We start from the raw sequence: 24,282 nt of genomic DNA on the forward strand, positions 1-24,282 counted from the left end.
GCTGCATGGCCTCTTACTGGCCTCTCAAGCCTGTAGCCCACTCTGCTCTGGCTGATGGGGGCTTGGGGGACTGGGGGATGGACAGATGGACGTCTCCCTGTTAGGAGTGGATGTCCTGCATGGGGCGAGGGGATCCCCTTGGCAGTTGGAGGACTGACCTCTTGTGGCAATCCAGAGGGGTGCTGAGGCATTAGTGGGTGACCCCAAGGGCATCTGATTTTGGGGGGAGCCTGGCGCTGCTCCTTTGGCCAAGGCAACTTCTAGACCATTCCACATTCTGCAGGGGGACTCTCGCTGGGCCATCTGGCTGGATCTGATCCCATAGGGAGAGGTCAGGGGCAAGCCGGTGGCACCTGAGTGTCAGGTCACAGGGGCTGGTGGAAAGGTGGAGCAGGCCTGGAAACCAGGTGCAAGCAGTGGCCACGTGCTCTAGGCTGCCACCCCCCCCAAGTTCGTTTGGTGACTTGTCATCGAGTCCCTGCTGTGAGGCAGCCTCTATTCTCAGGACTCAGCTTGCAACAAGCCAGTGGACAGACAGGTTCCTGCTTTTTTTTTTTAATTGTGAAATATAACATGTACCAAAAAAATCAATAAATTTCCAAGTGCATTTTAACAAGTAGTTATAGAACAGATTTTAAAGTTTGGTATGGGTTGCAGTTCCACGATTTTTTGGTTTTTCTCCTAGCTGCTCCAAGACATTTCTGGAGACCAATAGAAATACCAGTATTATGATACAGCAGTCATATTCATTTGTTAAATCCCATCTTCTCTCTTACACTCCTCTTTCTCTTGAAATAGCGCATATACATAAAAGCAGGACAGTTCAAAGCACATCGCACCAATTACTTGTAGAACAGATTTCAGCATTTGGTATGGGGCACAGTTCCACAATTTTAGGTTTTTATTTCTAGCTGCTCTACATTCCTGCTTTTTTTTAGGACCTTCTGCTCATGGGGAAGTGTCTCCAGACATAGCAGGCCCCATTCAGGGTGACACACCTGTGCCTGCCCCTGCCAGGAAGGGGTCCCACTTCTGTGCCAGTGTCCCCACCCCACACCATTTCCCCCTAGGTGCCCTGGTCTCGGTACCGGGTTCCTGGCCCAGCTCTGGCCGCTCCTGTAAAGGGGCCTCGTCCCCGGGGACCGTGCCGAGTCCCCAGGCGCCTCCTTCTCCAGCTGTCACCCGTGGGAGGCAGGCCTGACAGCCAGCGCAGCTCCTCTGGAAAGCCCAGGAAGCCCTGCTTTGGAGGACTGGGGGGAGGGGGGTAGAAGGCATGCCCCCCCCAGCCCCACCACCCCACCCAAGAGGTGGGTTCACCCTGACACTCACCTGCCAGCTCCGGCCACTGGGCAGCCAGGTTCTCCAAAAGGGACACGTAGCGGGCTGGGGCCCCGTCCTCCCCCTCTGTGGATGTGGGGACGGACCCCTGACTGGCCCGAGCATGCACACATGCACCCTCAGCCCCTCCTTTCCCCTCCCAACCCATCTCATTCCGAGTCTGTCTGCTGGCTTGCTGTCAGGAGAGAATTCAGAATTTCACTAGGGATGAGTTGGGGTGAGTGTGGGGTTCCCCAATCTTTAGGTATTTCAACATAGCCACAGCGGGGAGTCCTGGGCCCCACTTACTGATAACCTGTATGAGGACGTAGGTCTCCCGCTCCTGCAGCAGGGTGCTGCCCATGGAGGGGGGCCGGGATGCCCCCTCCTCTAGGCTGTCCCCCAGGCTCACCAGGTGTCCGTCCTGAGCCAGGAGGGCCAAGGTCGCTGGGATGGGGGAGGAGGGGCGGGGGCTGGCACCCATGGGCCTAGGTAGGGAGTGGGTGTCCTCAGCCCCTCCTCCTCACCGCCCCCTCTCTGCCCCTCCCCCTCACCATCTGGGGGGACCTGTCCCCTCTGCCTCAGGTGGGCAGTGAGGGTCACCAGGCTGCACCGGGGATTCACCAGCTCCCAGCAGCCAGCTGCAGGAGGGGAGGGAGCCGATGTGAGCACTGGGATCTTCTATGCTTCCTGCCTGCCCCCCTCCATCTGGGACCCCTCCAGCCATCTCCCCAGAGGCGTGGTGGGGGCCCCCATGAGCGGCCCCTCGAAAACGATCAGCACCCAGCCCGCATGCTTTGCTTTTCCAGGCCGCCATCCCAGGCTCCTTCCCTGTCTCCCTGGGCAGTGCCCCCTCCTGCTGCTTTTCCCCATCCCCCGCATCAGGAAGGGGGACACGGGGGCCCCACTCACCTCCAAACATCACTGTGATAAACATGGCAGCAGGGCCTGGACAGCTGACAGCGGGTGGGGGGGGGGTGGCTTCGATCGCCTAATCTCCAGCTCCCCACACTGAGGAAGGGCTTGGGGCCTAGATCTCTCCTGGGTAGGTGGGTGCACCCAAGCCCCTTCCTTGGCCCCTTACTTGGGGTACAGCTCCACCAGCCTAGGTGGGTCCTTGCAGCCAGGCCTGCACCCCGGGCCCCCTTTTCCTCCCCCTAACTGCAAAGCTGGTCTCCATGGCAGCGCAGAAGGGCAGGAAATGCCTTTCCCCCAGTATCCCAGTAACCGGGCCTGTTGGGTGGGGGGTGGGGGGCGCATTCAGACCCACCATCTGATCACATCCCCCACCAGTAAGAGATACAGTTCCTGGGCTGAGTGCAGAGTGGGGGTCTGCTGGAGGGGGTGGGCGTGGAGGGCTCAACCTCAGGATAGCCCCTCCCGGGCCCTGGAAGGAGCACAGGGTTTGGGGGTGGGGGGCCTGGGATCCCCTGCAGGTTTGCTAGTAGCTGCTGTTCCATTGTGTGCCTGTTGACAAATCTCCTGCAGTCCCTGCTGGGGTCCAGGCAGTGATTTATTTTTTTAAGCCCTGCCTCTCCTGGAATCTCTTCTCAAGGGGACCACACTGCGAAAGCTTTGGAGCCTGGCTTCTTGCACTCAGCATAGTGTAGCTTAGATTCCACCGTGTGGTTGGCACATAGCAAGAGATCATTCCTTCTTGCTGAGGTGTATATCCACAGGTTTTGTGGATATCCACACACCAGCCAATAGGCGTTTGGGTTGTTTCCTGTTTGGGTCGATGATGAATAAAGCTGGGGTAGACACTGCTGATCGGTTTTTGGGAATCCTAAGCACCTGCCAATTTTTTCCCATCAGTTTATATTGTCCCTCTGTCTGTCTGTCTTCCCTGACTCACAGCAGTTCTTTAGTACTTTAGTTCTTTAGTCTCTCATATTCATCTCTCTCTGTCTCGCTCCCCTCCTTCCCCTCTCCTCTATCTCTGTCCTTTGTTCCCTTTCTGTCCTTTTTTGTTCTCATGCTTAACCCATTTCTCTCCCTCTGTCTTTGTCCTTCCTTGGACTTCTTTTCTCTCCCTCTTTGTCTCTTGTCTTCATCATCTTACCTTGTTCCTTCCCACTATCTCTGTTCCTCTCTCCTTTGCCCTCCCTGTGAGCCCCCAACCAGTTCCTTCCATTCACACACCTTGGGGGTCCAGCCCTGGAAGCAGAGGCCACCTTAGCAGCAGCCCCCGAGGGGCTGAGTGCCCCAGGACTCCCCACCAGCCCCTGTGCCCATGGAGAACTTGGTTGCACCAACGCTGGATAACCTCAGTGTTTCCACCTGTAAAAGGGGGATAAGAACCCCTATGTAGTCCTGAGATTAAAATTCATCATCAGCTCTTCGTGTCAGCACCTGTAGAAACAGAAGGTATTCCCCAAATTTATTGAAACACAGGTGTGCTAGTCTGCTAGCTGCCGGAATGCAATATACCAAAAATGGAATGGCTTTTAAAGAGGGGAATTTAATAAGTTGCTAGTTTACAGTTCTAAGGCCAAGAAAATGTCCCAGTTACAACAAGTGTATAGAAATGTCCAATCTAAGGCATCTAGGGAAAGATACCTTGGTTCAAGAAGGCCGATGAAGTTCAGGGTCTCTCTCTCAAGTGAGAAGGCACATGGTGAACATGTTGTCATCTCCTAGCTCCTTCTCCTGGTTTGTCCGCAGCCGTCTCGTTCGGCTTCTGATCCCCGGCCGGCGAAGGGAACAGGAGGGGAGAAAGAGACAGGCGCAGGCAAACCAACTTAAGTGACAAACACGGGTTCGAGGCACGCAACGGTTGTGAGCACAGACCTTTACTGGAGTTAAGCTTGCATTCTCTGTTACAGGTTCCACGCGGGACAAGATACCCCGCGGGGGAACAACCTCTATGCGGCCGTCAGGTACGGCTCCCTGTGGGTCGTCTCCACCCACCCTGTCCGGGTAACCTCTTATATACTGTGCCCAAACCCAATAGGTTAGTGCCACGTATACAGAGGTGATTGGAAGATAGGGTTGGTGGGCGCGTGCGTCATACGCGGAAGCAGGATGCGGGCGCCATCTTGGCTCACTCGATGGGCGGGGGGAACTCTAGAGCAGGCTGCGGCGTGTCCACTAGGCCAGACCCGGGAGGCGGCTCTCCACATCTCCCCCTTTTTTATTGTGACCCAGTGTCTCCATTGATGAGTGAGCTCCCGTGGGCCTGAGCGGCCCACTACATGTTTTGGTGCTTTGGGGAGTCTGGACTAGGCTTGCTAGGCACCAACCAGAATGCCTCCTCATATAGAGACCGGAGAGCCCGTGAACTGGAAACAACGTGACTCTCCCTGCAGTGCTTCGCCTCGCAACTGGGTTAGGAGGGGGGCAGGAGAGCGGCAACCAGAGTCGAAAGTGTCACTAGGCATCTCTGTGCAATGGCTGGAGCCTAGTCTGGCCAGGACCGTTACTCCGCCGTAGAGATTATCCTGAGACTAAAATTATGACTCCTGGCGCCGCCTTTTATACCCGGGACACAGCCATGGGCTTTGCAGCAGATCCTGTTTTCGAGCGTCCCGCCTTGAGTGGCCGTGACGGGCCACGCAGTGGGGGGGAGGACAGGGCTACGGTGCGGGTGTCGCCAGGGGCATCAGGGGCAAGTGACATAGCCAACATAGTGGTGACGCGTAGCTGTTGCTGCGTCTGGAACAAGCGTTCTAACAAACATTTAACAATGAGCAGAGTTACTAAGAGTCCCACTGCTAAAAGAATCCAAGTGGTCAAATTGGGCCAAGAGAACCATGAGGTGACTCGGTTCCACAGACTTTGTACAGTCTCGCCCAGTTTGGAAAGGTCGAAGTCAACGGGGGTCAACTTGATATCCCCAAGCACTCGAAGGTCTGAATCCACCTGTTGGGAGAGGTTAGTAAAGGTAGGGAGGTTTTAAAGCTGGTCCCCTTTCTATACGATAGAAGGGTGACTAGCGCTCCTGTTGTCATCTTGTCGTTCGTCGCCATCATCAGCAGAGTTGGAGACCGGATCTGGTGGCTCTGGTTGGAGGCTTATCAATTTTCTGGGCAACAGTTCCTTGGCGTCCTCGGGCGACGTCACGGTTCTCACCAGTCTTTCCGGAACCCACACAGGTTGACGTCCTGGTTCCTTCTCGCGGTGATCAGGCGCGGGAAGTCCGCTGCGAGCTCAGGATGCACGTCCTTCTCAGTTCAAGAAGAGACAGTACGGCTCTCCTTGCAGAAGAGGTGTCGAGAGAGGAGGGTTCCCCGTACGGGCCACCACTTGTCCGCAGCCGTCTCGTTCGGCTTCTGATCCCCGGCCGGCGAAGGGAACAGGAGGGGAGAAAGAGACAGGCGCAGGCAAACCAACTTAAGTGACAAACACGGGTTCGAGGCACGCAACGGTTGTGAGCACAGACCTTTACTGGAGTTAAGCTTGCATTCTCTGTTACAGGTTCCACGCGGGACAAGATACCCCGCGGGGGAACAACCTCTATGCGGCCGTCAGGTACGGCTCCCTGTGGGTCGTCTCCACCCACCCTGTCCGGGTAACCTCTTATATACTGTGCCCAAACCCAATAGGTTAGTGCCACGTATACAGAGGTGATTGGAAGATAGGGTTGGTGGGCGCGTGCGTCATACGCGGAAGCAGGATGCGGGCGCCATCTTGGCTCACTCGATGGGCGGGGGGAACTCTAGAGCAGGCTGCGGCGTGTCCACTAGGCCAGACCCGGGAGGCGGCTCTCCACACTGGTTTCCTGTTTCATGAAGCTCCCTGGGAGGCATTTTTCCTTCTTCATCTCCAAAGGTCGCTGGCTGATGGACTCTCTGCTTCTCATGGCTATGTCGCTCTGCTCTGCTCTCTCTGAATCTCCTTTCTCCAAAATGTTTCCTCTTTTATAGGACTTCAGAAACTAATCAAGACCCACCCAATGAATAGAGATATGTCGTCACCTAATCCAGCTTAACAACCACTCTTGATTAAATCACATCTCCAGGGAGATGATCTGATTACAGTTTCAAACATACAGTATTGAATAGGAATTATTCTGCCCTTATGAAATGGGATTTTGATTAAAACATGACTTTTCTAGGGGACATACATCATTTCAAACCAGGACAATAGGGCATTTTCTTTCTGGAACAGCACCATATCAGGGGACCTGGGTTCTTCTGCAGAACACAGCTTGGGAAGCTCCAAGCTGAGTGGGCTCTGACAGCCAGTCCGCTGCCCAGGGTCTCATCTTCAGTGCTACCCTGAGGAAGAGTCTTTTGTGTGTATGTGTTTCATTTTAATCCGGATACATATATACATTTACATATATAATAATATATGTAAATATACATATATTATTAATTTTACTCACATATCCTCCATATCCACCAAATACCACTTAAATATATTTTATTTAACCTAATATGCCCAGGATGTAGATATTGTACATATTTTGGTAGATTTACAGCTTAACATTGAATATTTTTGGAACTATAGCATTTTAAATGATATTTTTAAAATTTGTGTTTTGGTTCCCAATTGTTCGTTGCTGATATATAGAAATAGGATTGATTCTTTGGGATCTTCTTTACAGACAATCAAGTTATATGCAAATAAGGACTGTTTTATTTCTTCCTTTCTGAGTTCTGTGCTTTTATTTCTTTTTCTTGCCTTATTGCACAGGCTAGGATTTCCAACAAAATGTTGAGTTGTACTGGAAGTGGTGAGGTTATACAGCCTCACCTTGTTTCCAATGTTAAGGAGAATGCATTTAGTTTTTCATCATTGAATATGATCTTAGTTGTGGTTTTACATTTTTTAATTAGTTTTACATTTGATTTGTGGAAACAAAAATGACAACATAAAATTTTTCATTTTAACCACTCTCAAGTATGCAATTCAACAGTATTACTGCATCCACAATATTGTGCTACCATTACTGAAACTTTCCACAGAGGGATGTTTAATCTTGAGTGTCTAGAGATGCCCTTAGAAGCTGAAAGTGGAGTGAAACCTGCATGGAGAGCCCCTATGTGTTAGTTTGCAAGCTGCTAGAATGCGATATACCAGAAATGGGATGGCACTTATAAAAGAAATTTAATAAGTTATGAGTTTACAGTTCAAAGGAAGTGAAAGTGTCCAAATTAAGGCACCGACAAGCAGTTACCTTCACTCAAGAAAGGCTGATGGGTCAGGAACACCTCTGTCAGCTGGGAAGGTACGTGGCTGGCATCTGCTTGTCCCTTGCTCCTGGACTCCATTGCTTTCAGCCTCTGTTCCTGTGGGGGTTCCTCACTTTGCCTCTCTGGGGCTGGCTTTCATCTCTTGGCTTCCCCTGGCTCTCTCCAGGTTCTGGCTTGCTTAACATCTCATGGCAATGTCTGCTGGGCTCCAAGCATCTCCAAACATCTGCGTTTCTGTTATCCGAAGCAACTGTTCTCCAAATATCTACATCTGCTCTCTCCATGGGCTCTGAGGCTTCTGTCACTTCTGGCTCTCTCCAAAATGTTCCCTCTTTTAAAGGACTCCAGTAAACTAATCAAGATCCACCTGAAATGGGTGGAGTCATATCTCCATCTAATCAAAAGGTCACACCCACAATTGGGCATGTCACATCTCCATGGAGAAAATCTAATCCAACCTACAATATTGAATCAGAGTTAAAAGAAATGGCTGCTCCCACAAGATTGAATCAGTATTAAAACATGACTCTTCTGGGTGGGTAATACTTTCAAATTGGCGCACCCTATGACCTCCTCCAGACAGAGCTCTCAAGAGCCACTGTACTCGCTGTCGGGTATCCTCCTAAAAACCCTCAGGCTGGCACTTCTTTTTCCAGATGAGGAAACTGAGGCACAGCAAGGGGAAGTTGACGTTGCTAAAGTCCTGCAGTCAAGAAGAGCAGAAGCTGAGATTCAAACTCAAGTTGAAAACAACCTCAGCTCACCTAAGAATTCCAAATTCTGGCAGGCAAACTAAACTAAAGGGACTGACAATATCAAGTGCCACCAAGGACGTGGGACCCCAGGGAACTCAGCCAGTGGGAGCGCAGATGGGTGCAACCACGTTGGAAAAACTGGCAGCATCTTTTGAAGCTGAACACACACCTTCCCTAAGACCCAGCATTTGCACCCCTGGGTGCCTGTCAGGCAGAAATGAAAACACAGGCACCAAAAGGTATTGACTGGAAGGTTCTCAGCAGCTTCATTTGTCCTTGCCCGAGACTGGAGATGACTCCAACCCTAACACCAGGAGATCAGATAAGAAAATTATGGTGTCTTCAGACAGTGGACCACACACAAGCAAAAGGGATTAAATATTGGGGTGCACACGCAGAGACTCCCCCAGTGTAGACCCAAAGAAGCAGACCTAAGAGAAGATACCATCATTTCATGTATACTTGGAGTTCCAGAGCTTCCACCTCCCACCAGGTGATGGAACGCAGCAGGATGGTGACCTTGGAGGGTGGATGGAAAAGGTTCTAAATCTTGACCTGTGTGGGGCCTTCATTGGAATATGTAGGTATTTAAACCACGGAGCCCTATGCTAAGGTGAGAGCGCTTTGAGGTGTGTGAGTCATCCCTCGGGAAGAAAGCAAATTCTGTAAGTGTGGCGTTGCTGCCTCCTGCGTCCAGAAGCCCCTATGGGGCGAGGACCCTGGCGCTCAGGAAGACCCAGCTTGGCTGTTGGGCCCCAGGCCCCTGCCCCCCTTCCCCCCTACTCCATGGGCTGATTTGCATGACCTGTTGTGGTCCAGCAGGCACCCTCTGAGTGCTCCATTGCACCTGGGTGCACGGCACCACTCGGCCTGCCTCCCTGCCTCCTGCCATGGCTGCCCTGCACCTGGCCCTGCTTCTGACCGGGACCCTCCTGGCAGGTCAGCTGTCCCTGGGCTTGGCTCACGTGGGTGCGGGGAGGGTGGGGGAGGGTGGCAGGCACTGACCCTGCCCCCAGGAGACCCCTGCAGATGGAGGGACGAGATCTGGTGGAGGGCGAGAGCTGGCTCCAGGCAGCTCTGGGGGCCTCAGTTTCCCCGTTTGTGAATGATCCACTTGCTAGGTTCCCTTTGGGCTCTGACTCTTTGGGGTCTCAGAGGAGGAGGCTGGGGTGGGTCCACTCCAGGCAGCAGGGGACATGGCGCTCATGGAGACCTGAGTGTCACGTTCATCCACCACCCAAGCCAGGAAGACTTAGAGAACGGGAGTCTCCCCCCAGGGTCCAACCGAGCCTTCAGGGGGTGGGGCGCAGAGGCGAGGGTCCCCACACACGCCTGAGCTCTGGGCCTCCCGCAGCCTCCCTGCCGGCACTGGCCCAGACGGATGCGCTGTTGGTCTTCCCGGGCCAGGTGGCCCAGCTCGCCTGCGCGCTCAGCCCACGTCAAGCCACCGTTGGGGACCACGGGGTGTCCTGGTACCAGCAGCGAGCAGGCAGCGCCCCCCGCTACCTTCTCTACTACCGCTCCCAGGAGGACCACCACCGGCCTGCCCACACCCCCGACCGCTTCTCGGCCACCGTGGACACGACCCACAATGCCTGCGTGCTGACCATCAGCCCCGTGCAGCCCGAGGATGATGCCGATTATTACTGCTCCGTGGGCTACACCTCCAACCCCTAGGGACCCCGGGCTGCCTCCCCCAAGTGGGCCTGCCTCTACTTTCCTCCAAAAGCCTTGCTTTGTTCCCTCTGGGAAATGGGTTAATAACACTTAATATGCCACCGACAGATGGAAAAGAAGCGAGGATGGTTGGTCTGGGTGCGGGGTGGGCTGGGGTGAGGGGAGTGGGTGCATGGTGGTGGGGGTGGGGTTGGGGCATTGTCCTAGGCATGGCTGCAGAAGAGGAAGCACCTGAGACCCTTGGGGTAGGGCCTTGTCTCCTCCCCTGGTCCCCGGGGTGGGGGAGGGAGTTCGGGCGTTGGCCTGGCCTTCCTGTGACCCAAAGAGCCCCAGAGAGAGAAAAGGAAAAGGGAACCAGCCCTTGCTGCTCCCAGCTCTGCATGATTGGCTGTGGTCCACCGCTCATGCGGTGCAGGCTGCTGGCTTGGGGACAGGCAGCCCTGCCTATGCTTTGAAGTCTCTGTGCAAGGCCAGACCAAGCCTCCATGGGGCAGGGAGGCAGGTGTGCGAGGGTGGGGCTGGGGGTGGCATTCAGAGGTGCCCGGGGGCCAGGTGGGGGGTGCAAAACTCCCACCCCAGGCACGTGCACCCCCCAGGTCTCCAGCCATAGGGCAGCCGCCTCCTGCAGGAAGGCCTCCATCCCAGAAGACACTTTGTCCCAGGGGCCAAGGGGGAAAACACTGGGGTGGTGGAAGGGGGACAAGTCTCGCCACCAGAAGCAGAGGTGGACTTCCGGGAGTGGCGCTGCCCCGGGGGGTCGGGGCTGGGTGGGGGTCCCGGGTCTTACGACCCGGTCCCAGGACGGGTGGAGGGAGTCTGCCCCTCCCGGCCTCAGTTTCCTCCTCTGCACCCCCGCCAACGTCAGCTCATCTCTGAAAACAGAGCCGGGGGACCCGGTAACCCCGGGCGGATGGGAAAAACCCTCCTGGGTGTCTGTCCTTGGGCCGCCGGGAGGGCTGCGACCCGCGGCGGGACCACCGAGACGCGGGACCTCCGCGCAGCCTAGAGCGGCCCGGAAGTGCTCGCGGGCCGGGGGCGGGGCCTGGCGCTCGTGCCGCCGCGGGCCGTGCGTCACAGCGGCCGCCAAGCCAGGCCGCGTTGGCCGCGGGTTGGAGCAGCCCCGGGGGCGGCCCCGCCCCATCCGCCCGCGGCCCCGCCCCGGCCCAGGTGAGTGGCCCCCACGTCTGCCCGAGTGACCCGCGGACCCCGGATCCCCGAGGCCGATGACTTGTCCCTCGGTGGGCGTCCTAAGCCGGTGGGCAGCGTGGGTGGGCGCGGGGTCCTAGCTGGGGGACCTTGCCCGGGCCTCCAGCCGGGAAAGCTTGACCGAGGGGCTGACAGTGCGCGCGACCCGAGGGCTCCCGGGAGCACGCGGTGACCGACGCAGGAGGAGATATGTATATTTTTTAATATTTGGGGACAGGTAAAGTATGGCCAGTTTTTTCTGCAGAGTGTGATGGGAATGGCCTCGGAAACAGGATTTGACAGATGTGGGGGGGAAGAACTGCAGATCACAGATACCAAGAGGGAGAGACCAAAGGGCAGAAAAATAGGGGTGAAAAAAAAGGCTATTAGACACCAAGGGGCTAAAAGAAAGGAGAGGGGGCAGGTCCAAAGCCTCAGGTTAGTGAAGCTAGCTGCAATGGGCACCCACCACCCAGCTCTACCTAATTATTGCTTTGTGGGTCCAACTTGTCACATCTTCCAGTTTGTTCAAGAGAAAGCCAGAAGCCTGAGTTTTAAATATTGGCAACTAAATAAAACAGAAAGAAAAAGCACACCTCTTCAGGAGCCAAGCAAAACATGTCTGTAGCAGGATCCCTGGGCTGCCAGTTTGCAACCTCTGAAATGAAGGGTTTTGGAAGGAGGAATTGGTGAGCAAAGCCAGATGAGGCAGGAAGAGGAGGACGGTTGCAAAGAGAGAGCTGGCTTTGGTAATTAAGAAGTCATTGGATGTGGAGTCCCAGCAGAAATTGGAAACTCAGAATTTGTTCTAGTGCCACGCATAGTCGTATGATTTTCCTTGGCAACGTTTAGCATTTTAGGAGGAATTGACACTGAAGGCTGGAGTTAGTGGCTGGTTACAGAGCAAGGAGATGAAAGACATGATCGGAGTTTTAGATGAAATGATGAGGGTAGATAGGGTCTGACCTAGACAGGGAAGGGGTGGAGCTAGAAGAGGAGAACTTGGGTAGAAATTGAGGATTGTCGACTCTGTAGAGTGAAAAAACACAGACTGAATGAGAGAACTAGAAGGATGAATTGGAGTTGTGGGTTGCTGAAGAGGAGGGGAAGATAAGAAGAGCTGAAGTGGTCAAAGAATATTTGAGGATACTTTAGTTCTGTGCTTTCTTTTCACATCTGCCCTTCCTACTGGCTGAGAAATCATTTTAAGCCATTTCCAGGGAGAAATGAGTTTCTTCGTGACTGTTCTGGTGTAGAATATTTTCTGGGCCAGTTACTCTGAACTTCAGTATGAAGACAATAATAGTACCTCTGTATAGGGTTTGAAGGATTCATTGAGATCTGGTTGTGGAAGTTCATGTCACACCCAGCACACAGTAGGACTCAATAAATTCGAGCTGTGATTGTCATCATCATCGTGTCATCCGAGGAGTTTCCCTTTTTCTAGCACAGAGGAGTCTCTTTTTTTTAATTAATTTTTTTAATTTTTTAAAAAAATATAAAAAATGCAAACAGTCTTAACTTTTGATCATTCCGTTATACGTATATAATCAGTAATTCACAATATCATCACATAGGTGCATATTCGTCATCATGACCATTTCTTAGAACATTTGTATCAATTCAGAAAAAGAAATAAAAAGACAAAAGACAACAGGAAAAAATTCATACATACCATACCCTTTACCTCTCCCTTTCGTTGATCACTAGCATTTCAATCTAAATTTATTTTAACATTTGTTCCCCCTATTATTTATTTTTATTCCATATGTTTTACTCATCTGTTGATAAGGTAGATAAAAGGAGCATCAGACACAAGGTTTTCACAATCACACAGTCACACTGTGAAAGCCATATCATTATTCAATCATCCTCAAGAAACATGGCTACTGGAACACAGCTCTACATTTTCAGGCAGTTCCCTCCAGCCTCTCCATTACATCTTGACTAACAAGGTGATATCTATTTAATGCGTAAGAATAACCTCCGGGATAACCTCTCGACTGCACAGAAGATTCTCAATAGAATTCTGCAGAATTCCCTCAGGGAGCACCACAGTGGAGTGGGAAGCTGAGTGGTGAGATGTTAGTCTCCTTCATTGCCTCTACCTCCATCCAACTGAAGCAGCTCTGCTTTTGTCTGTTTTATTGATGTATATCTCCCAGAAAAAAAGCTTTGACAGTCAGTTCTAGAATAAAAACAAATGGGAATTCCAAGATGAAGGAGCACAGCATTGGGCATTAGGGAACTTGCACGTCCGCAATCCAGGGTGGCAAGTGCTGTAGCAGAGGCACGGTTCGAGTGTGGCAGGTCACCAAGAAGGTGTGACAAGTTCTCCCTGAGATGTCAGGGTCTGAGAGTTCAGAGGAGAGGGGACTTCTGAACCAAGGCTGGAAGGCAGAGCAAGTGGCAGTCATAGAACAGAGGAAGCACACAGAGACTGGAAAGAGCAGTGCAAATGAGCTCCTGAACTGGGAGGTTAGTTGGGATCTGGGGGGAGATAGGGAAGTGAGGAAGGGCTGGGTGTGGGGCCTTGGGTTGCACGAAAGGCAACGTGATATATTGAGCCATTTAATTTAGAGGCTCAGATTCGTGGGTGACACAAATTTCAGGGATATAAAAACAGAATCTATTAGGAAAGTAATCAAAAGATTGTTAGAAATGAGATATAGTTACAGCACCAGCACCGGCACCAGAAGAGGAGCAGTGGGGAATCCCGGAGACAGCATCTGACCGAAAAGTCCGGAAAAGTCCCAAGCAAAGCGTCTCTCTCTCTCTCTCTCTCTCCCCCTCTCCCTCTCCCTCTCCCCCTCCCCCTCCCCCTCCCTCTCCCCTCCCCTCCCCCTCCCCCCTCCCCCTCTCCCTCTCTTAAGATTCTCAAGTTCACCTGCTTATATGCAGTTTATATGGTAATCCTTATGCAATAGTGGCCGAATTCCAATGAGCTTATGTGACTGGACCCAGGTGGTCCTCTGGAAACTGGCTAAGGATCGAGAGCAGCTTCCTGGGACCTAGATAACTTTATCAAAGCACGTCTCCATCTGGGAGGCTAGCCAGTCCTCCCAGCTGGAGTGTACATTTCAACAGTTTATTACCAAGTCATGCAATGGCAACATCAGTTGAGCGGAATGGACTCTACAAATTTAGTTTTCCCTTTCACCTTGTGAAGGAGCTGAGCTCTCACAGGACCCTAAGAAGGGGAATGACATGAATCCGGTTTGTGTTTTGGGTATCTGACTCTGGCGTCAGTGTAGGGAATGGACTGGGAGGAGGGATAGAAGCTTGTATTAGATGGCCGATTACTGGTGAGTATTAAAATAATTCCCAGGAGTAATACAGAGGCCTGAGCTTTGGAGTGGCCATGAAGACAGAGAGGAAGCGACTCCTCCATTAAAGCCTCAGGAAATGGACAGGATGGGATGTGTGGGATGAGAGGCTGAGGTCTGGGACGACTCCCAGCTTTCTTGCTTGGGTACCTAGCGTAAGGGTATTCAGTGAATCTCGTATAGAAGGGGAGTACTCTCCCTTAACAGATCACCAGATATGTTGAGTCTTGCCTCTTTTCCATGATGGCTCCACTTACTGTTTTAGCTCAACTTTCTTAACACCCTCAGGCTTTAGAGTCTACATACCACAGCATAGCACCTGCTTTGTGTCTGTCTGTTCATCTGTCTGTCTATCCTGTCATTGTTTCTGGTAAATTAGACTTGTCTGTAACTCAGTGGGGATTGTCTCAAGGACAAGGCTGGGCACTTATTTTGTTGTACCCACCATGGGATTCTGGCATAGAAAAGAGGCACATACTCGATTTGCCCATTTGACAATGTCCCTTTTTTCTTTTCAGATTGTGAGGACAGTAGATGTGTCCCAGAGAAGATCATTTTTGAAGGAATACAATAATTGTATTGCACTAGATTCACAATGGAGGTTCCTCCAGGAACCACGTTTGGTGATACCTTTGTGTTTGAGGACAGGTTAGAGGCACAGCATGAACTCTTCCCAGGGGAGGACCTGGGGAACCCTTTCCTTCAGCAAAGAGGTTTAGAGCAAATGGCTGTTATCTATAAAGAGATCCCTCTGGGGGAGCAGGACGAGGAGCATGATGATTATGAGGGGAATTTCAGTCTGTGTGCCAGCCCTGTTCACCATCAGAGTGTTCCCCCAGTAAACAGACCCCAGGATGATGACCTATTTGGCCAAAGCTTCCTCCGGAAAACAGATCTTAGTATGTGTCAGATAGTCCACGGGGAAGAAGGCTGTAGTAAAGGTGATTGTGATAAAGGAGTCAGGGGGATGGCCCTGCTTCACAAACCTCATAGAGCCCTACAGCCAGCAAAACCTTATGTGTGTCGGGAATGTGGGAAGGCCTTCAGCCAGAGCTCACATCTTCTCAGACACCTTGTAATTCACACTGGGGAGAAGCCCTATGAGTGCTGTGAATGCGGGAGGGCCTTCAGCCAGAGCTCTCACCTTCTCAGGCATCAGATCATCCACACTGGGGAGAAACCTTATGAGTGCCGGGAATGTGGGAAAGCCTTTCGCCAGAGCTCAGCCCTCACGCAACATCAGAAAACCCACACTGGGAAGAGACCCTATGAGTGTAGGGAGTGCGGGAAGGGTTTCACCCGGAGTTCAAGTCTCAGAAAACATGAAAGAATTCACACCGGAGAAAAACCTTATCAGTGTAAGGAATGTGGGAAATTCTTCAACCAGAGTTCGGGTCTCAGCCAGCACCGGAAAATCCATACTCTCAAGAAGCCCCACGAATGCGATCTCTGTGGGAAAGCCTTTTGTCACAGGTCACACCTCATTCGGCACCAGAGGATTCATACAGGAAAGAAACCTTACAAGTGTGAAGAGTGTGGGAAAGCCTTCAGCCAGAGTTCAAACCTCATTGAGCACCGTAAGACCCATACTGGCGAGAAACCCTATAAATGCCACAAGTGTGGGAAAGCCTTCAGCCAAAGCTCCTCCCTCATCGAGCACCAGCGGACCCACACTGGTGAGAAACCTTACGAGTGTGGCCAGTGTGGGAAGGCCTTCTGTCACAGCTCGGCTCTGATTCAACACCAGAGAATCCACACGGGGAAGAAACCGTATGAGTGCAATGAGTGTGGGAAAGCCTTCCGCCACCGGTCAGCCCTCATTGAGCACTACAAAACCCACACCAGAGAGAAACCCTATGAGTGTAATAAATGTGGCAAGTCCTTTAGGGGCAGCTCACACCTTATTCGGCATCAGAAGATCCATGCTGGGGAGAAGCTGTAAAAGGAAGAGCTCCTATTAAAAGTCTGTGAGCATTTGCCAGATGGAGCCCATCTCTTTACTGCTTTGTCTGCAGGACCCCACTGACCTCCCATATAACAGTGCCAAATTGAAACCCTCCAATCTTAAGTATTCCTGAACATCCACGTTAGCAGGGATACCCTCTCGTGGCACCTGGTCAAGAATGCCACACTTGGCCAGTTTACTGAGTGGAAGGGAGGGTGGGTTGACAGGGAAGGCAGTTGAAATGGCAGCAAGCCAGAAAAAGCTGCTGTTTGAGTCTTCTCACATTCGACTCTCAGATCCTTGAGAAATAGTTTTGCCTTCTATTTGCTTTTTCTGGAATCCAGAAGAAGAATAAATATCAGAGGGAGAAATTTGAGTTAAACCCATGAAAATGTCAGATTAATTCTTTAATATTAGGTTGCAGTCTGGTGCTTTTAGAAGACAAACCATGCCCATAGCCCAAATCAGCTGAAGAAAAAAATGAAGTCAAAAGTAAATACATCAAAGCAGGCCAAGGTGGTTCAGGAGGCAGAGTTCTCACGTGCCATGCCAGAGACCTGGGTTCAATTCCCGGTGCCTGCCCATGCAAAAAAAAAAAAAAGGTAAATACATGAGCAGACTAGGTAGAATTTTCTGCATAGATTGGCCATGGTGGGGAAAACCAAAGCAGGTTAACAGAGCAAAGAATTAGTCTTGAGATTGGGGAGAAAGGTGTTAGGCACTAGACACGGTCTCTTAACCCTCTCGCTTTGAGTTGGTTTCTGTCAGAGCTCTCGGAAGAGGATAGAGCCGTAGTCCTGTAAGCCAGGAACCATTTGGCACCTGGCTCTGACTCAGCCTGGGGACTAAGCACTTTTACTCTTTAGGAATAACCCCTGCAGAAGGGCCAGTGTCCCCGAGACCACAGTGTGCCTAGAGCCTCCACAGGGCCCAATTGTGGTGGGCTGGGCAGCCTCCTCTGTCCCCCAGCATTGGGGGATATGGGGAGCAGGGTGGTTCAGTGGAGAAGAGCATGGTTCTGGTTTAAATCCCAGTTCTGCCCCCTTCTACCTGGTGACTTTGAGGAAGTCTCATAACCTCCCATGGCTCTGTTTCCCTACCCATGCATTGAGGATAGTGGGACCTGGGCACATACCTCTGAGGGCTGGCTGTGGCTCCTGTTTGGAAAGAGGAGTCACAGATGGCATTTGAGGATGGATGCCAAGAGCAAACCCTTGTCCCACCCAGAGACGCTTTCCTCAAAAGCAGAAGAGGCATCCCCATCTCGTTCCCCAAACAGCCAGTGTTTGCTTGCAGCAGGCCCTTTCACTAAAGTGGGTCCTACCCTCACTCCCTCAAACTTGCACCCCAGGGTGATCAAAGGGCCACGGTCCACCATTGTCCTATGATTCTGCAGCCCTCACCCAGAACTTCCCTCCATGATACACATTCCCTGCCAACTAGAGTTCACCCGGGGATTGTTTTTTTTTTTTAAAAAAAGGCCATTGCCTGCATCTGTCCCAGACCAATTCACTCCACAGCCCTGGAGTTCGGGGCCAGACAGTGGTGTGTTTTCAAAGAAAAGTCCATCACCTAGCCAGGCAATGAACCATGAGGTAGACTTTCCTGTACCCACCCCCACCCCCCACCCCACCCCCCAGCATCTTTCAGATACCAGGCTGATTGCTCTGGCTGAGCAGGACTTGAATGTCTTTTTGTCTTGGTCTCCCCTCACCCTGCCCCCTGCCTCCCTGGATTGGCCTTAGACAGTGATGGTCTGTCTGACCTGATGGGAAGTTGTATGATGCAGGGTCTGCAGCCACAGGGACCACCCTGGTGCTGGTTTGCCTTTGGGCTTCTCAGAGCTGACATGGGGCAGGGACAGTATGTAAGCTGTTCTGACATTTTCAGAAAGTTTATGGCTGGGATGATGCGGTCTCATCACGGAATCCTGGTTATTTCAGCAGATCAGAAGCTCAGCCTAGCAGTGATGTAGTGTTTGATGAATGAACATGAGAAAAGTGTAATTGTTACTTAGTTAAGTGGGGCCTGGAAGGCCAGAATTTTCAAAGCATAGGGCTGACAGGCTGGGAAAAATCAGTAGGAGTCCTTGTGTTGAGAGGGTGTGCCGCCCTCTGTCCAGCTTCTCCCTTTCCTATGATTTGAAACATTTAGCCAGCAGTCCAGAGTCACTCTGAATCTGGCATGTGGTCAGCTGAATGTAGAGGCCTGACAAGGTTGCAGGCAGCCTGCACTGAAGGCCTTCAGTCCTTCATCGGGAACAGCAGGCAGGGCCCCCAAGAGGGGATCCCACCATGGCCCTGCCCTCACCCCACCCACCTCTCAACAGCTTTGGCCAGCTCTGGCAGTACCGGGCAATCATCCTGTTTCCTGCCTCCAAGTCCTTCCCACGCATCCCAGCCAAACTGATTTTTTTTTTTATTAATTAAAGAAAAAAAAATTAACACAACATTTAGAAATCATTCCATTCTACATATGCAATCAGTAATTCTTAACATCATCACATAGATGCATGATCATCATTTCTTAGTACATTTGCATTGATTTAGGAAAAGAACTAGCAAAACAACGGAAAAAGATATAGAATGTTAATATAGAGAAAAAAATAAAAATAATAAAAAAACAAAAGACACAAACAAAAAAAACTATAGCTCAGATGCAGCTTCATTCAGTGTTTTAACATAATTACATTACAATTAGGTATTATTGTGCTGTCCATTTTTGAGCTTTTATATCTAGTCCTGTTGCACAGTCTGTATCCCTTCAGCTCCAATTACCCGTTATCTTACCCTGTTTCTAACTCCTGCTGGTCTCTGTTACCAATGACATATTCCAAGTTTATTCTCAAATGTCGGTTCACATCAATGGGACCATACAGTATTTGTCCTTTAGTTTTTGGCTAGACTCACTCAGCATAATGTTCTCTAGGTACATCCATGTTATTACATGCTTCATAAGTTTATTCTGTCTTAAAGCTGCATAATATTCACTCGTATGTATATACCACAGTTTGTTTACCCACTCGTCTGTTGATGGACATTTTGGCTGTTTCCATCTCTTTGCAATTGTAAATAACCCTGCTATAAACATTGGTGTGCAAATGTCCGTTTGTGTCTTTGCCCTTAAGTCCTTTGAGTAGATACCCAGCAATGGTTTTGCTGGGTCGTATGGCAATTCTATATTCAGCTTTTTGAGGAACCGCCAAACTGCCTTCCACAGCGGTTGCACCATTTGACATTCCCACCAACAGTGGATAAGTGTGCCTCTTTCTCCGCATCCTCTCCAGCACTTGTCATTTTCTGTTTTGTTGATAATGGCCATTCTGGTGGGTGTGAGATGATATCTCATTGTGGTTTTGGTTTGCATTTCTCTAATGGTCAGGGACATCGAGCATCTCTTCATGTGCCTTTTGGCCATCTGTATTTCCTCTTCTGATAGGTGTCTGTTCAAGTCTTTTTCCCATTTTGTAATTGGGTTGGCTGTCTTTTTGTTGTTGAGTTGAACAATCTCTTTATAAATTCTGGATACTAGACCTTGATCTGATATGTCGTTTCCAAATATTGTCTCCCATTGTGTAGGCTGTCTTTCTACTTTCTTGATGAAGTTCTTTGATGCACAAAAGTGTTTAATTTTGAGGCGCTCCCATTTCTTTCTTTCTTTCTTTCTTCAGTGCTCTTGCTTTAGGTTTAAGGTCCATAAAACCGCCTCCAATTGTAAGTTTCATAAGATATTTCCCTACATTTTCCTCTAACTGTTTTATGGTCTTAAACCTAATGTTTAGATCTTTGATCCATTTTGAGTTAACTTTTGTATAGGGTGTGAGATGCGGGTCCTCTTTCATTCTTTTGCATATGGATATCCAGTTCTCTAGGCACCATTTATTGAAGAGACTGTTCTGTCCCAGGTGAGTTGGCTTGACTGCCTTATCAAAGATCAAATGTCCATACATGAGAGGGTCTATATCTGAGCAATCTATTCAATTCCATTGGTCGATATATCTATCTTTATGCCAATACCATGCTGTTTTGACCACTGTGGCTTCATAATATGCCTTAAAGTCCGGCAGCGTGAGACCTCCAGCTTCGTTTTTTTCCCTCAAGATACTTTTAGCAATTCGGGGCACACTGCCCTTCCAGATAAATTTGCTTATTGGTTTTTCTATTTCTGAAAAATAAGTTGTTGGGATTTTGATTGGTATTGCATTGAATCTGTAAATCAATTTAGGTAGGATTGACATCTTAACTATATTTAGTCTTCCAATCCATGAACATGGTATGCCCTTCCATCTATTTAGGTCTTCTGTGAGTTCTTTTAACAGTTTTTTGTAGTTTTCTTTGTATAGGTTTTTTGTCTCTTTAGTTAAATTTATTCCTAGGTATTTTATTCTTTTAGTTGCAATTGTAAATGGGATTCGTTTCTTGATTTCCCCCTCAGCTTGTTCATTGCTAGTGTATAGAAATGCTACAGATTTTTGAATGTTGGTATTGTAACCTGCTACTTTGCTGTACTCATTTATTAGCTCTAGTAGTTTTGTTGTGGATTTTTCCGGGTTTTCGACGTATAATATCATATCGTCTGCAAACAGTGATAGTTTTACTCTTCCTTTCCAATTTTGATGCCTTGTATTTCTTTTTCTTGTCTAATTGCTCTGGCTAGAACCTCCAACACGATGTTGAATAATAGTGGAGATAATGGACATCCTTGTCTTGTTCCTGATCTTAGGGGGAAAGTTTTCAATTTTTCCCCATTGAGGATGATATTAGCTGTGGGTTTTTCATATATTCCCTCTATCATTTTAAGGAAGTTCCCTTGTATTCCTATCCTTTGAAGTGTTTTCAACAGGAAAGGATGTTGAATCTTGTCAAATGCCTTCTCTGCATCAATTGAGATGATCATGTGATTTTTCTGCTGTGATTTGTTGGTATGGTGTATTACATTAATTGATTTTCTTATGTTGAACCATGCTTGCATACCTGGGATGAATCCTACTTGGTCATGATGTATAATTCTTTTAATGTGTTGTTGGATTCGATTTGCTAGAATTTTGTTGAGGATTTTTGCATCTATATTCATTAGAGAGATTGGTCTGTAGTTTTCTTTTTTTGTAATATCTTTGCCTGGTTTTGGTATGAGGGTGATGTTGGCTTCATAGAATGAATTAGGTAGCTTTCCCTCCACTTCGATTTTTTTGAAGAGTTTGAGGAGAGTTGGTACTAATTCTTTCTGGAATGTTTGGTAGAATTCACATGTGAAGCCGTCTGGTCCTGGACTTTTCTTTTTGGGAAGTTTTTTAATGACTAATTCAATTTCTTTACTTGTGATTGGTTTGTTGAGGTCATCTATTTCTTCTAGAGTCAAAGTTGGTTGTTCATGTCTTTCCAGGAACCCGTCCGTTTCATCTAAATTGTTGTATTTATTAGTGTAAAGTTGTTCATAGTATCCTGTTACTACCTCCTTTATTTCTGTGAGGTCAGTGGTTATGTCTCCTCTTCCATTTCTGATCTTATTTATTTGCATCCTCTCTCTTCTTCTTTTTGTCAGTCTTGCTAAGGGCCCATCAATCTTATTGATTTTCTCATAGAACCAACTTCTGGTCTTATTGATTTTCTCTATTGTTTTCATGTTTTCAATTTCATTTATTTCTGCTCTAATCTTTGTTATTTCTTTCCTTTTGCTTGCTTTGGGATTAGTTTGCTGTTCTTTCTCCAGTTCTTCCAAGTGGACAGTTAATTCCTGCATTTTTGCCTTTTCTTCTTTTCTGATATAGGCATTTAGGGCAATAAATTTCCCTCTTAGCACTGCCTTTGCTGCATCCCATAGGTTTTGAAATGTTGTGTTTTCATTTTCATTCGCCTCGAGATATTTACTAATTTCTCTTGCAATTTCTTCCTTGACCCACTCATTGTTTAAGAGTGTGTTGTTGAGCCTCCACGTATTTGTGAATTTTCTGGTACTCCACCTATTATTGATTTCCAACTTCATTCCTTTATGATCCAAGAAAGTGTTGTGTATGATTTCAATCTTTTTAAATTTGTTAAGACTTGCTTTGTGACCCAGCATATGGTCTATCTTTGAGAATGATCCATGAGCACTTGAGAAAAAGGTGTATCCTACTGTTGTGGGATGTAATGTCCTATAAATGTTAAGTCTAGCTCATTTATAGTAATATTCAAATTCTCTATTTCTTTATTGATCCTCTGTCTAGATGTTCTGTCCATTGATGAGAGTGGTGAATTGAAGTCTCCAACTATTGTGGTGTATGTGTCTATTTCTCTTTTCAGTGTTTGCACTGTATTCCTCACATATTTTGGGGCATTCTGGTTCGGTGCTTAAATATTTATGATTGTTATGTCTTCATGTTTAATTGTTCCTTTTATTAGTAGATAGTGTCCTTCTTTGTTTCTTTTAACTGTTTTACATTTGAAGTCTAATTTGTTGGATATTAGTATAGCCACTCCTGTTCTTTTCTGGTTCTTATTTGCATGAAATATCTTTTCCCAACCTTTCACTTTCAACCTATGTTTATCTTTGGGTCTAAGATGTGTTTCCTGTAGACAGCATATAGAAGGATCCTGTTTTTTAATCCATTCTGCCAGTCTATGCTTTTTGATTGGGGAATTCAGTCCATTAACATTTAGTGTTATTACTGTTTGGATAATATTTTCCTCTAACATTTTGCCTTTTGTATTATATATATCATATCTGATTTTCCTTCTTTCTACACTCTTCTCCATACCTCTCTCTTCTGTCTTTTCGTATCTGACTCTAGTGCTCCCTTTAGTATTTCTTGCAGAGCTGGTCTCTTGGTCACTAATTCTCTCAGTGACTTTTTGTCTGAAAATGTTTTAATTTCTCCCTCATTTTTGAAGGACAATTTTGCTGGATATAGAAGTCTTGGTTGGCAGTTTTTCTCTTTTAGTAATTTAAATATATCATCCCACTGTCTTCTAGCTTCCATGGTTTCTGCTGAGAAATCTACACATAGTCTTATTGGGTTTCCCTTGTATGTGATGGATTGTTTTTCTCTTGCTGCTTTCAAGATCCTCTCTTTCTCTTTGACCTCTGACATTCTAACTAGTAAGTATCTTGGAGAACGCCTATTTGGGTCTATTCTCTTTGGGGTGCGCTGCACTTCTTGGATCTGTAATTTTAGGTCTTTCATAAGAGTTGGGAAATTTTCAGTGGTAATTTCTTCCATTAGTTTTTCTCCTCCTTTTCCCTTCTCTTCTCCTTCTGGGACACCCACAATATGTATATTTGTGCGCTTCATATTGTCATTCAGTTCCCTGATCCCCTGTTCAAATTTTTCCATTCTTTTCCATATAGTTTCTGTTTCTTTTTGGAATTCAGATGTTCCATCCTCCAATTCACTAATTCTAGCTTCTGTCTCTTTAAATCTACCATTGTAGGTATCCATTGTTTTTTCCATCTTGTCTACTTTGTCCTTCACTCCCATGAGTTCTGTGATTTGTTTTTTCATTTTTTCTATTCTTTTTGTTCAGCCCATGTCTTCTTCATGTCCTCCCTCAATTTATTGATTTGGTTTTTGAAGAGGTTTTCCATTTCTGTTCGTATATTCAGCATTAGTTGTCTCAGCTCCTGTATCTCATTTGAACTATTGGTATGTTCCTTTGACTCGCCATATCTTCAATTTTCCGAGTGTGATCCGTTATCTTCTGCTGGCGTCTGGGCATTTAATCAGATTTCCCTGGGTGTGGGACCCAGCAGGTTGAAAGATTTTTCTGTGAAATCTCTGGGCTCTGTTTTTCTCATCCTGCCCAGTAGGTGGCGCTCGTCTGTCTGCGGGTCCCACCAGTAAAAGATGCTGTGGCTCCTTTAACTTTGGAAAACTCTCGCTGTAGGGGAGGGTCGCCAGCCGAAGTGGCTTGGGGAGTGCCAATCCGAATCTCCCAGCCGGCCCGGGAATCTGCGTATGG

At 48.6% G+C, this 24,282-nt stretch overlaps 3 protein-coding genes across 6 annotated transcripts; 2 read left to right on the forward strand and 1 right to left on the reverse strand.

Annotated features, from left to right (window-relative positions):
* Positions 1-1,066: 1,066 nt before the first annotated feature.
* C5H22orf15 (chromosome 5 C22orf15 homolog) lies at positions 1,067-2,254 on the reverse strand. Its single transcript, XM_077159327.1, has 5 exons — positions 2,230-2,254; positions 1,872-1,958; positions 1,627-1,764; positions 1,330-1,404; positions 1,067-1,218 (listed from the first exon to the last, which is right to left on the reverse strand). Exons 1-5 carry the CDS (start codon positions 2,252-2,254, stop codon positions 1,067-1,069), a joined length of 477 nt encoding a protein of 158 aa, XP_077015442.1.
* Positions 2,255-9,060: 6,806 nt separating this feature from the next.
* VPREB3 (V-set pre-B cell surrogate light chain 3) lies at positions 9,061-10,004 on the forward strand. The gene is made up of 2 exons (XM_077159110.1): positions 9,061-9,151; positions 9,567-10,004. The coding sequence occupies exons 1-2, from the start codon at positions 9,103-9,105 to the stop codon at positions 9,887-9,889; spliced, it is 372 nt and encodes a 123-aa protein (XP_077015225.1). The 5' UTR covers positions 9,061-9,102; the 3' UTR covers positions 9,890-10,004.
* Positions 10,005-10,971: 967 nt separating this feature from the next.
* On the forward strand, positions 10,972-16,384 carry ZNF70 (zinc finger protein 70). 4 transcript variants are annotated; one of them, XM_077160232.1, is made up of 3 exons: positions 10,972-11,056; positions 14,919-15,048; positions 15,553-16,384. In XM_077160232.1, exons 2-3 carry the CDS (start codon positions 14,996-14,998, stop codon positions 16,340-16,342), a joined length of 843 nt encoding a protein of 280 aa, XP_077016347.1. In that variant the 5' UTR covers positions 10,972-11,056; positions 14,919-14,995; the 3' UTR covers positions 16,343-16,384. The 4 variants fall into 4 exon arrangements, with proteins under 4 accessions (XP_077016347.1, XP_077016343.1, XP_077016344.1 ...); XM_077160228.1 differs by having other exon boundaries at positions 14,919-16,384; XM_077160229.1 differs by lacking the exon at positions 10,972-11,056 and adding an exon at positions 11,066-11,312 and having other exon boundaries at positions 14,919-16,384.
* The last annotated feature ends 7,898 nt before the right edge of the window (positions 16,385-24,282 follow it).

The sequence above is a fragment of the Tamandua tetradactyla genome, chromosome 5, assembly GCF_023851605.1.
Source record: "Tamandua tetradactyla isolate mTamTet1 chromosome 5, mTamTet1.pri, whole genome shotgun sequence".
Lineage (NCBI taxonomy): Eukaryota > Metazoa > Chordata > Mammalia > Pilosa > Myrmecophagidae > Tamandua > Tamandua tetradactyla.